Here is a 13,102-nt window from a genome sequence, read left to right on the forward strand (position 1 = left end):
GCTCCGTGAGGGTGATGCCCAGGAGTTCATATGAGTAGAACTGTGTGCCTCCATTAATGGAGTGTTCCGACTGGGGGTGGGTAGAATCTTCTATTCCACTGACAGAATTGAAGGAATTTAGTAACTCAACGTTACTCATGTAATGCAGAATTACTAATAAATCCCGCCCCTCCGCGAGCGGAATTTAGCAGCATTGAAATTGTATTTTAAACAGGGCTAAAGAGGGAGAAGTCCTCTTTGTTTAAAAACCACTGCAGGTTAAACTTTAATCTGCAAGGATTTAGACATAGGGGGACTGCTCCCTCTTCCAGCCCTCTTTAAACCATTGTAGTGCAGCGCATACCCCCCGTGCCCTGACATGAATATGTAAGGACATTGAGGGGTATGTACTACACTGGAGTGGATATGCCCTCGGTGCCATTGCATAATTATGTAGGGGTACCAAGGGCTATGCACTGTATATTGTGTGCCCACTCTGCCCCTTCGTGGAATCCCTCAGAATCTCGCAGAATATTTCTGTAATCCTGCGGAATGAGACTTCCCACTTCCGCCCACGCCTAGTTCTGACAAACTCACTCAAGTCTATCCAAGTTCTGTAGTGAACCCAAGCGACCCAAAGTCAAAAGGCACTAGAAGAAGTCAGACTAGGGTCTGTGGTCTGACCAAAGTTAAAACCAGAGTGCTGGAGAAAAACTTGCATTAACTGAGAGACCTGGATGTAAGTGCTCCCCGTTACGACCAAGGGTGGGCACCCAGCTGGTCTGAGTGGTGGGTTTTGTGATTCAGCCCAAGTAAGCACCCAAGCTTCAAGATCTGTCGAGCCACCAGCATTGTGATGCCACCGTAGCCTCCTCGAGTGGTGCTGGCGCTAACTCCATATACCTGTTTCACAATGCTGGGGCGGTAACCATCGATCGCACGCAAGTAAGTTGGGCTCAAAGACAACCTCTCAGCTCCGTAGGTCATGCGTGCACACCACATGGATTGGCACTGCCCCCAAACACCAGAGAGTGTGAGTGCTCTTGACCAGGTCAGCCTACCCAAAGATCTACCTTAATCCCAACACCCTTTCATAAAGATCTACTGAGACAGTTTGGGACTTTGCCCATGGAAACATCATAGACTGCCGCCCCACGAACAGCCGAAGAGCGTTGGACCATACAGTATAATCTGCTGCCTTCTTAAGTAGCGTCACTTGCTGCGTGTGATGGACTGCAGTCTTCCATTTCAAAGACGAAGCACTGGCTGGACCGTGAGTTACTGATTTGTATTGATCGCCTTACTGAGTTCTGCGACCATCTCACTGAGTGAGCGCTGGGAGGCTCCACTTGGCTGTCCCGAGGGTTGTACCTGGTGCTCAGTTTTGGGCTCAATAGAAAGGTGAAGGCCCAGGACTTCAGTGGTAAAGGGCTCTGAGGGTCTCCCCGGGGTCTCATAATGAAGGGGCCCCACACATGCTATGGTCTTTAATGCTATACCTAACCGCTTGTACTGTTGACGAGGAGCTCCAGCCATGTGATTTATAGTAATTTGTCTTTACAAAAAGTATTTTGCAGGGGACGAGAGGGCGCTCTTCACGCAGCTATTATTGTGTTGTTTATTTCTACTCCCGAACGGCTGTTACTTGTTTTCGTGACGGTGTAAAGTGGCGAAATTGCAAAATATACTCCGGAAGTGACTCCATTTTTAGGAGGCGCATTCCATATCTTTTGTAAGCTTTCATTTAATCTCATAAATCATGCCATCTGTGTCAAGTGATATATTTCTGTCTGTAATCTTGTGGCCCAGGGATCAAATTATTCATCGGTGATTTGATGAGCCATTCGCAGTTTCACTGTACCGGCCGTGTGTCCTTACGCATCTGCAGCTTACGACTGAGACAGGCCTGTGGTGTAGGCAGCAGCCTTTCATCTCCATGCCATGCCAAATAGGCTGCTGCATCAGTGATGTCATCTCTGATGTCACTGGGGTGCCATTGCAAGGTGATGAGCGATGGATTGGGAATGTTGCGGTTGCAGAGCGACAGTACATCATGAATTTCAGTTTTTTATAAAATCTGGATGGGAACTATTCCAATCTTTCACCAGACAGAGAGTGCTGAAGGATTTTATGTCATTGATGAGTAACTCATCCCTGCAGACAATCATAACTTCCCCTAATAAACATTTTTATGTCTGTCTAGGGACGTTATGGCAGCCGTCTATGATCAGATATTGCGTCTGCAGTCAGGCTGGGCTGGCTGGCGCATTTACGCTCCTCGTATTCAATCTCTCGCACCGGGTGCCCCTTCCACCCACAAGCTCGTCATTTATTGGGGGTCTCCTGGGCCCTCTCATTGCCTCACATCATCTCCTCTCTTTCGTTGCTGTGTAATTCATTTTTATCGCCCCACTACGTTTCCAATACTGTGTGTATGACCGTCACTTCTTCCAGTGGTCAGAGCTGTTTACGCATCCAAACACTGGCTCGACACCCCCGAACCACAGCCTTCCTTGTAGCCCATACATTAAAGTTTGGTGGCAACGACTATTCAGTCTGATGCTACGAATGGGAGTTTGTTGCTCAATGGAAATGAGGGAGTGTCAGCACCAGCCTTGGGAAGAACCAAACCACGCGGTATTTGTAACTCCCCGTTCGGAATGATCACATGATTTTGCAGGGAAACATCTCATAAGACTAAAGGGCAAGATTACAATGCACTGTGCAGAGGTCTGGCAATTACTAGGGCCAGAGTCACCAGTTCTGGGTGAGGGTTCCACCCCTTCACCATGCAGTCACAAACAGGCATGGGTTAGGGTGAACATATTTTGAGATGCAAAACCTGGTATAACTAAAGCCTTTAGCCTTACTTCTATATCTGGCCTGTCAGTTTTTTGCATACCCTTTTAAATGTATGCGCGTTTATGTGCTGTGTGTGTGTGTGTGTGTGGGTGATTGTGTATATGGGTGTGTGTGTGTGTGTACTGTGTGTGTGTGTTAATTGTGTGTGTCTGTGTAAGTGTGTGTGTGTGTGTATAGTCACACATTTCCAAGTCTATCATATAGCGTAGCTCATACATACCCACGCACACACCACACACATACCCACAATACATAGGCACAGACACAAAGTTCAGCATCGTGAGTAGCAGCTATTGCCCCCCTTTACCCCAGGAGACCTGCCTGCAATGCCTGGGGGTCAGTGTCCTGTGTTACTTTCTTCAGTATCGTGAGAACCAGACATTGCCCCGTGTGCCCCAGCAGAACTGCCTGCATAGTGTGAAGGGGGTCAGTACGCTGTGTTACTTTCTTCAGTATCATGAGCACCAGGCATTGCCCCCGTGTACCCCAACAGCCCTGTCTGCATTATGTGAAGGGGGCAGTGTGCTGTGTTACTTTCTTCAGTATCATGAGTGCCAGGCTCCGTTTTGCACCTGTGGACTTTGCTGTCTTTGCCTTCTCGAGTCAGCAGCGCTCTTCCCCTTACTGTGTTCCCATCTCCCGCCGCCGCTACTACCAACTGCGGCCGCGGAGTGGGGACGGGACCACACATCCCAACATCCTTTGCGGCAGGGGAGCCGCCGACGCCGTTTTCGCGCCAGGAGGCGCACAAAAGATCGCCGCAACCCCGGCAGAGCGGGCTCCGTTTTGCACCTGTGGACTTTGCTGTCTTTGCCTTCTCGAGTCAGCAGCGCTCTTCCCCTTACTGTGTTCCCGTCTCCCGCCGCCGCTACTACCAACTGCGGCCGCAGAGTGGGGACGGGACCACACATCCCAACATCCTTTGCGGCAGGGGAGCCGCCGACGCCGTTTTCGCGCCAGGAGGCGCACAAAAGATCGCCGCAACCCCGGCAGAGCGGGCTCCGTTTTGCACCTGTGGACTTTGCTGTCTTTGCCTTCTCGAGTCAGCAGCGCTCTTCCCCTTACTGTGTTCCCATCTCCCGCCGCCGCTACTACCAACTGCGGCCGCGGAGTGGGGACGGGACCACACATCCCAACATCCTTTGCGGCAGGGGAGCCGCCGACGCCGTTTTCGCGCCAGGAGGCGCACAAAAGATCGCCACAACCCCGGCAGAGCGGGCTCCATTTTGCACCTGTGGACTTTGCTGTCTTTGCCTTCTCGAGTCAGCAGCGCTCTTCCCCTTACTGTGTTCCAGTCTCCCGCCGTTGCTACTACCAACTGCGGCCGCGGAGTGGGGACGGGACCACACATCCCAACATCCTTTGCGGCAGGGGACCCGCCGACGCCGTTTTCGCGCCAGGAGGCGCACAAAAGATCGCCGCAACCCCCGCACCGCGCGGGGGCGGCGCCGGGCTAAGCCCGGGCAAAGGGCGGGCTGTCTGTGGCCGTCCGGGGCAGGAGGAGGCAGGGCTGGGCCCACTCCCTGAGATTCGCGCAGTCTTCAGTAAAGGTACAGTTCGTAACTACTTGCATCTTGACCGCCATCACTCCACTTACTCTTGCTTAAGATTCAGCACCGTGCACGTTCTGGACACTGACATTTATAATTTCTTTCCACTGCGTATAGCTGCATTATCAAACCATCATTATGACAACACGTACTCCCAAAAGTAGACCATCATTATTGGGAGGCTCAGTGCGAGGCACGTTGGATAACTTTATCACAAGGGCCGCCTCAGTTCTTGAGAAAGAGATTGCCTTGGTGGAGCGACGCCTATCGGCCGAACATTTGCAAAGTAAGCGCTCCTCGCTCGGACCCATTCAGATGGTTGTTTCACCGGGTCCAGTATTGCCTGTTTCCTGTTTAACGAACAATTCTGGGACTGCTTGGCCTACTCGAGACCCTAATATTATGACACAGTCCCATACACATGTAACACCGCCTACTTCTAATTCCCACGTTAACTCTCCTTCTGACTGTATACTATCCGACTGCATACTATCAGATTTAAAGCCTTCAAGGGCCACCACCATTGCCACTACCGATAGTCAACAAAGGAAGGGAAGGAGAATCATTAGTGCAGGTCCCCATCCTCTGAAAAAAAGAAAGAAGGGAGTAAAAAAACGTAGCAAAATGAATCCAATTGGTAATAATAAGAGCAACCAAATGGAAAATGCTACGATTCATCTCCCTTCAGTCGTTACACTATCACACGACTCTGAAACCCAGTCGGATTTCCACAATTATGACCCATTAACGAACAAAATTGTGGACCGACTGGAGTTACTTGTCAAATCACTCCTCCTCCCACTCCTAGAAAGAATGAAGGGCATATCGAAACAACTTGGGGCAATGGAGAAGTTGATCGTAAAAAATACTGACCAGTTAAAAGAGATAATGCCTAACACAGTGATATCCTTAAATAGCACCATCCATTCTAAACCACCCTTAGTGACAAACGATAAACAACTTAGTCTAGAGGCAACTAAAACTAAAACTCTACCATCCTCAGTAAACCCAACCAATCTGTCACCTAATCGAAAGAACAACACTGAGTTAGACTATGGTCAGACAATTGTTAACTTACGAACTAACGGCCCCGATCACAAAACGCACAACGCCTCTGTTGTCGCCGCCTCGAGTAAAACTCATGGTGTTAACTGCCACCACATAGATCTGCTTCCGGAGGCGGTCCCCTACGTTATACTTTTGACAGGAGTTCCAGCACCGGAAATAGGGAAGAAAGAAGGCTATTATGACCTAAAAAACAAAGTCATGCATTGATTAGGACAGAATAGGCCCTTACCTCCCAACCTCAACGGTGAAATCCTGAATGTCCGTAGACTTGGCTGGGTCGGCTCACGGCCGAAAGAAATTGAAGGCGATGTGATCATTGTCAAATTCAGAGATCACAGGGCTACCAGGCATATATCTAATTGGTTTCAAGGTCAACACGAGAGTGCCATTAGAACCTATGACCTGACTTATTTCTATCCACAGTCACTAACTAGGAACTCAACACAGTCCAGTACCTACATACGGCCCCAAATAGGGTCTATTGATTTTAACTTACCCACTTCCAATCGTTTTTCCCCTCTCATAGGATTAGAGGAAGTCGACTGACTTTCTTTGGGAGATCATACTCGGGGCCCTTCTAGTGGCATAAGGAAGACACAAGTAAAAAGTGACCTTTGTCTTCTTCCATCAATCCACATTGTACCGGACATTAAGAACTCGTTACCGCTGGTATTAAGCATTGATCCTCAATCGACAGATGAATCGTCGACATCCACGAACCCTCTATTATGCTTTACAACCACATGCGATCAAAAGATTAGTAAATCAGAAATAGCGGTCGTATTTTGGAACGTAGCTGGTCTACGCTCCAAACAAGGGAACGACATTTGGACTAATTTTATTTCAAATTTTAACATTTTGTGTTTACAGGAGACATGGCTGACAACAGTGATTCATTTGGAAGGTTATAGAACATACATTTCACCTGCCCAACCCTCTAAATCTGGTAGGGCTAAGGGTGGATTAACCACCTACATATCAAATCTGATCAAGATGGACGAGATAAGGATCATAAAACTCGACCCTAACTTTCAGCTTTTTAGCCTTATACTAAACGCGAGTGATTCTTTCCTCTTGGTCAATTATTACAATAACCTCTCTGAACGAGACGCGGTGGAAATATTTAATTCCATCTCTTCTCTAATAACATCCATTATCAAGAAATCATCCAGAGAGATTACTATTATATGGGGTGGTGATTTTAACCAGACTATTTGTGGAGCTTTCAATCAATTTCTATGCGGCTCATACGACGAGGATGATAATCCTATTCCTCATTTTACCCACTCGTCTTTAGGCAGTTCCCTAAATGAAATCATGTTCAGGTCAGATCTGGGAATCGCGAATAATCTGTTTAATTTAAACGCGTTTCCGGCCCCTACCTACCATGGGAGGGGATGTAATTCCACCATCGATTACATCTTGATCTCTAATGGTACAATAAAGAGGGACACCACTTTTCATATCCATCAGATTGCACTGAGCGATCATTATCCTATCAGCATTACACTTCATCTCTCCAATAGACCCAACCCTAAAATCCCTAGTCTTTTACACCAACACAATTTAGAATTATCCAGATTAAACGGCTATTCTTTGAAATGGGCTTTAGTTGATACAATCGAAACTATTAACACTGTGGTCATTGGAGCATACTCGTCCATCATGAGGTGCCTGGACCCGACTGCTTCAGACGCAGATGTTATCATTAATTTTGGCACTGTGATTCAGGCAGTCAAACAAGCCCTAATGGCAAAAAAGACCCATTCTATAAATAATACACAGGGCTAGTTTAATCACACGTGCACAGCAGCCTATTCCAAACTAAAATCCGCCTTGCGCAAAACAGTTAGGGATTCTATTGAAATATCTAAATTGAGGAGGGCCTCTAACCTTGCAATAAAGGAAAGGAAATCGGAGTTAAAAAAACAACTCTGGGACGAACTACATGAGAGCTGCTCTAGCAATAATAACATTACCTTTTGGAAAGTGGTAAAAATGCCTTTTCTTACTGACAAGGGTAATCTCCCAAGACTAGAGGTCGCTATAGATGAAAAGGACTGGGTAGATTACTTTTCAAATTTTTTTATGATTAATCCATTATCAATTGATGTCAGAGATAACGATCTGTATAGTCAAGACCCTTTGCCCTTCCCTATTGACTTATCCATTACACTCGATCAGGTCACTCGGGATTTAAGTGCAAGCAAAAAAGGGAAGGGCCCGGGCCCCGACGGGGTCCCAATAGATTTTTATAAAACCCATGTCGAACTTTGGACCCCTATTTTGACTAGAGTTTTCAATGCACTGTGTACCACTGGCATTCCGGAATCCTGGAAAAAATCTATCCTAGTACCGATCTTTAAGAAAGGGGACAGGAATTCAGTCTCCTGCTACCGCCCCATCTCCCTACTGGATTCAACGGGGAAAATGATGGGGCGGATAATACTTGATCGTTTGCAGGAGTGGGCAGCGGAAAATAACATTCTATCTGACCTACAATATGGGTTCCGTGAAGGCCTGGGGACCATAGACCAAGCCTTGAATCTATCACTTCTGATAGACAAATATGTTAACATCAAGGCCGGAGCACTCTACATGGTCTACGTAGACCTGTCAGCTGCATTTGACTGCGTTAGTCACTCTAAACTCTGGTCCATCTAGGTTAGATCTAGGGATGGACCAGACCGCAGTCACCTTCATGAGAGAACTTTACGCCGATGCAACTGCCAGAGTGAGATTTGGTACCAGTGGAGAACTTACTGCAGCTTTTGGGGTGGAGAAGGGCGTGAGACAAGGATGTGTCCTGGCTCCATTTCTATTCACCCTCTATACTAATGGTCTAGAGAGGGAGATGTTGAGAGGAGCCCAGGACCTTCCTATGGCAGCCAATCGCCGCATACCAGCGCTTCTGTATGCGGATGATGCGGTGATATTGGCTCGCACCCCAAATGAACTTCAGAGGGCTCTAAATAGTTATGCACTTTTTATGGCTAGCCTGGACCTTAAAGTCAATATAGGGAAAACCTTTGTTATGAAGGCGGGCGTTGGCAAGAATAACAAAATCAGACCTATTTATTTGAATAAAGAAAGATTAGCGACTACTGACAAATATCCGTACCTAGGTGTCATGATTGATAAAAAATTAAACTGGAAACCGGCAGTTGCAGTAAGAAAACTCCAATTTGCGAGAACCACTTCCGCACTTGTGAAAACACCCGCAGAAATGGTTAAAATCTATAAAGCCAAATGTATATCAGTGGCCCTTTACGGAGCGGGTGTTTGGGGACATGCAGCTGTGGGCCCCATTCAGACAATAGAAAATGGTTTTTTGAGATACCTTCTCGCTCTACCAAATACAGCCGCAAACTATTCCTGCCATCTGGAACTAGGCCTTCCGTATGTGATAGACCTGGCAAGAATCCAGCCTCTTTTATTATGGCACCGAATCTAGTCATCAGAAAAAACAATCTTTACCCAAAAAATTATCCAAGATTGTAAGGACCTTGATAATTCACACAGATCTAGGTGGTTACTTTATGTCAACATTTTTTTAACTGACTTAGGGCTAGTTAAATACTATCATGACCCTTCTCTGATTCAGGAGTTAACAAGGAAGGTCTTCCACAAAATCTGCCATAATCATCTCGAAGACCTAAGACTTAACTCAGAGGTTATGAAACAAACAGTAAGGCACAGTCTAACAGTCCAGACGGTGTTCGGGATCCAGCCTTACCTAACTTATAGTATTACTTCCTATGAGCTGTTCCTTTTGGTTAGGTTTAGACTGAATCACTTTCACCGTCTGGTAGTTTTTCCGTTGAGAAATAACTGGGCTAAAATACTTCCACCTTGCCCCTGTGATGGGAGTTCCCCCCAGTCCACAATTCACACCATCCTTTTCTGTAAATATTACATGGATCAGCGGAGAAAATTACTAATCCCCCTATTAAAACGCTTGGGATTTCGTACCTGCCGCCAGCTTTACTTTTTTTACAGTCACTAGAGGGGGAGGGGCTGGTCTACATTGTTTCTAACTTCTTACAGAACATCATGCGACATAGACCGAACCTAGGCTGATTTAATCTATTTTTGATCTTACCGTTAAATCAACTGTATTAATCAAATTGATGTCTTTTTTACCCAGATACTCTCTTTGCACTGCTACCTCAAACTTGTGAATTGATATCACTGTGATCATTCTTGTATCCGATGAATTTTAAATTAATGTGATTTTTAATGTGATTTTTTTATCATGTATCTGTATCTGTATCTTTTATGGCTTTCTTCGGAAAGTCGAATAAAGAAAGTTTTGATTGATTGATTTGATTGATTGAGTACCAGGCATTGCCCCCGTGTAATCTATGTATAGGGGGTCAGTATACAGTGTTTTACTTTCTTCAGTATCATGAGTACCAGGCATTGCCCCATGTACTCTATGTATAGGGGGTCAGTGTACTGTGTTACTTTCTTTAGTCTCATGAGCACCAGCTGTTGCCCCCATGTGCCCAAGCAGACCTGCCTGCCGTGTGCTGGGCGTGTATCGGGCATTACTCTGTCAGTATCATGAGTCCACCCAGACCTACCTTCACACTTCAGCCCCTGGCGCACCAGACCCCAGAGCATCTCTCCGCAGTGGTCACAGAAGGCTGGTGCCCGGTAGGAGTGGACGAAGAGCGTGTGGGGCCGGATCTGGAAGTCCTCGACTGTGGCCGAAGCTGGGGAAGTAAAGAGGACATTGATTATTGTGTTCACAGCACAAGGACCCAATCTGAGATTTACGCCTTCTAAAGAACCCCCCAGTTATGTAGGGTCACCCCTTTCTGGATTCATAAATAATCCAGTTTTCATTATACAAACGGATGCATTCTGAATACAACTTTAAATGTTACAGAGTAGAAGGATAACCATGCGAGTATCTAGATCCGAAGGATCTCTAAAATATAATTTCGAATTGCAAACGGAAACCCACTAAAGCTGTCAGCGGCTTGCACCACAGTCTTAAGAGCAGCCATCATGGGTCACCCTACATTGGCACAGTGGACGTTCATTCCAGGGGCGGCTCCTATACTAGGGCGGAGAAGCGTCGCCCCACCGCTTCTCACAGTGTGAGAAAGCCAAAACTTTAACTGTTAATAACTTTTGGTTATTACCATTTTAGGTTTCTTTGCGCATTGCGGGCGGGCGGGTGGGTGGGTGGGTGGCGCTGTCCGGGCAGGGAAGGAGGTGTTTGCCCACTCCTGAGTGTGCAAAGACTGCTTGGTCCGCCCTCTCGGGCTGCCAAAACCAGTCATTGCTCACTCTGCCCTTCTCCATGAAGGTTGTATTGCAGCCTACATGGAGAACACGCGATCCCCTACAGCCCCTGGCTGGGCAGCATCCCGACCAATGACAACGCTCCACTGGAGCGTTGTGATTGGCTTAGGGGAGGGGAGGGAGGCTGCCTGTGCTGCTTCCTGTTCCTGTCGAAGGCAGGAGAGCAGGAGCGGTGAAGATGCAGGACCCGGGCCGCCGGAAAGGTCAGTATAAATTATATATTTTTTATTATTGACTCCTCCCCCGCCCGAGTGACCCCCTCTCCCTGTGCGACCCCACGCCCACCCTCCCACCTGCAAGCCATGCCGGCCGCTACTGGTTCATTCACTGAAGTACCACGGGTAGAGGAAGTGACATCACGCACCCTTTGACCCCCAATGACACCACAGGGCTAATCCCTGTTTCCACTAACCCCCTGCATACTAGCTCCTTGCGCAGTGCAGAGCTGAAATATCAAGGCTGCGCACAATCGGCCCTTGCCCCGGGCCCTTACCTTCCAGGGGGACCCCTGGTAAAATGAATGCGAGAAAAGACTTTCTCTTTCACCCTCTGAGTCTGTCTTTCTGACTCTTCCCCTCCCTGACATACCTCTCTCTCTACATAGCCTCACCCCCCATTCTGTACCTTCTACCTCTCTCTTCCTGTACCTCACTTACCTCTTGGTCTGTCATCTCTCTCTCAGCACATTGCGCACACTACGACTCTCTCTACCTGTCTGTCTACACTGTGCCGTCCTCCATGCCCCGATTACTTACCGGTAATCTTCATTACTCCGAGTCCTAGTCTTCCTCGCCACAGTATTCACATATGAGCCTCAGGCTCCACACAGAACTCCAAGTAAAATTAAAAGAGCAGCGCTCTAGTCTCCCCTCCCTCCTCCAATATGGCCCCCAGTGTCTTCAGCCAATCCCATAAAGGGATACAGAACAAACATCACGACCTGATACACAAAGCCGCAGACATGAAGCCACCACCAGGGCCGGGAGGGAAGGGAAACTATACTGTGGCGAGGAAGACTAGGACTCGGAGTAATGAAGATTACCGGTAAGTAATCGGGGCATTACCTCCTCGTCCAGTCTTCCTCGCCACAGTATTCACATATGAGCCGATACCAAAGCAATCAGCTTCATGTAAGGAAAAGACCACACCAAAGTACAGTGAAAAAACAAATTTAATATACAGAGGTACAGCAATCAAAGACAACCTCTCAAGGCATCCCCGCAGTCAAAACAGAAGATGCAAATGAAACAGAACCCCCACCCCCAACCTGGAGGCGGTAATGGGACATGAATGTATGAGGTGAAGACCAAGTAGCAGCCCGGCAAACATCCTCCATGGACACCCCTTTGAAGGAGGCCCAAGACACAGCAACAGAGCGGGTGGAACGCCCCTGAACAGGAAGGGAGGGAACTTCAGAAACCGAAGCATACGCCAACAAAATGGCCTCCTTAATCCAGCGACTGATCGTCGAGAGGGAGGGTTTCAGCCCCTGACGTGACAAACCATAATTGACAAACAAGCTGTCCACTTTGCAAAACGAAGACGTGCGTGACAAATATATCAATAAAGCACGCCGAACATCCAAGAGGTGCAACAGGGATTCCTCATCCGAGGAAGGATCAGGACAAAGACATGGAAGCACCACCTCAGAAGACCTGTGAAAATAAGAATCCACTTTCGGAATGAACGTAGGATGAGGGCGCAACACCACCCTGTCCGACAAAACCAACAAAAAGGGAGCAGAACGAAGGAATGCACCCAACTCACCCATACGTCTGGCAGAAGCAATCGCCACAAGAAACACCACCTTGAGTGTTAAAAACTTCAACTCCACCGACTCCAAAGGCTCGAATGGAGCCAACTCCAAGGAGCGCAAAACCAAAGGCAGGTCCCAAGGTGGAGGGCACATAATAGGACGGGGGCGTTGGAAAGAGAGAGACTTAAAAAGTCTAGCAACCAATGGTGAAACAGAAATTAAAGGGAGGACATGGAACGCCTGAATCGCAGCCCACTGAGCCCGAAGAGTCGAAATGGCCAAGCCCAGCACAAAACCATCATTCAAAAAATCCAAAATGCGAGCCGGATCCAAAGAAGCCACCGACAGATCGCGACACAGACACCAAGAAACAAAATTATCCCAGTGTTTAGCATAGGATTTAAGAGTAGAAGGTCTCCTGGATTGTTGAATGACCCCAGCCACAGCCAATGAACAGCCAGTTCGCATCAACGAATCCCTCTCAAGAGCCAGGCCCGCAGACCCAAGGAACGGAACACAGGCAGAGGAAGAAGAGGACCCATCAGAGGATAAGGACTGAATGGCAAGGCCC

General features: G+C 47.7%; 1 protein-coding gene across 3 annotated transcripts in view; it reads right to left on the minus strand.

Moving 5' to 3' along the window:
* The window catches only part of PRKD1 (protein kinase D1), a 937,657-nt gene that overhangs the window by 501,330 nt on the left and 423,225 nt on the right, over nucleotides 1-13,102 (minus strand). For all 3 annotated transcript variants that reach the window (XM_085627361.1, XM_085627360.1, XM_085627362.1), the window contains exon 3: nucleotides 10,046-10,177. In XM_085627361.1, coding sequence (XP_085483487.1) covers nucleotides 10,046-10,177 — 132 coding nt within the window. The remainder of the gene's footprint in view (nucleotides 1-10,045; nucleotides 10,178-13,102) is intronic.

This window comes from Triturus cristatus, chromosome 9, assembly GCF_964204655.1.
Source record: "Triturus cristatus chromosome 9, aTriCri1.1, whole genome shotgun sequence".
Classification (NCBI taxonomy): Eukaryota; Metazoa; Chordata; class Amphibia; order Caudata; family Salamandridae; genus Triturus; species Triturus cristatus.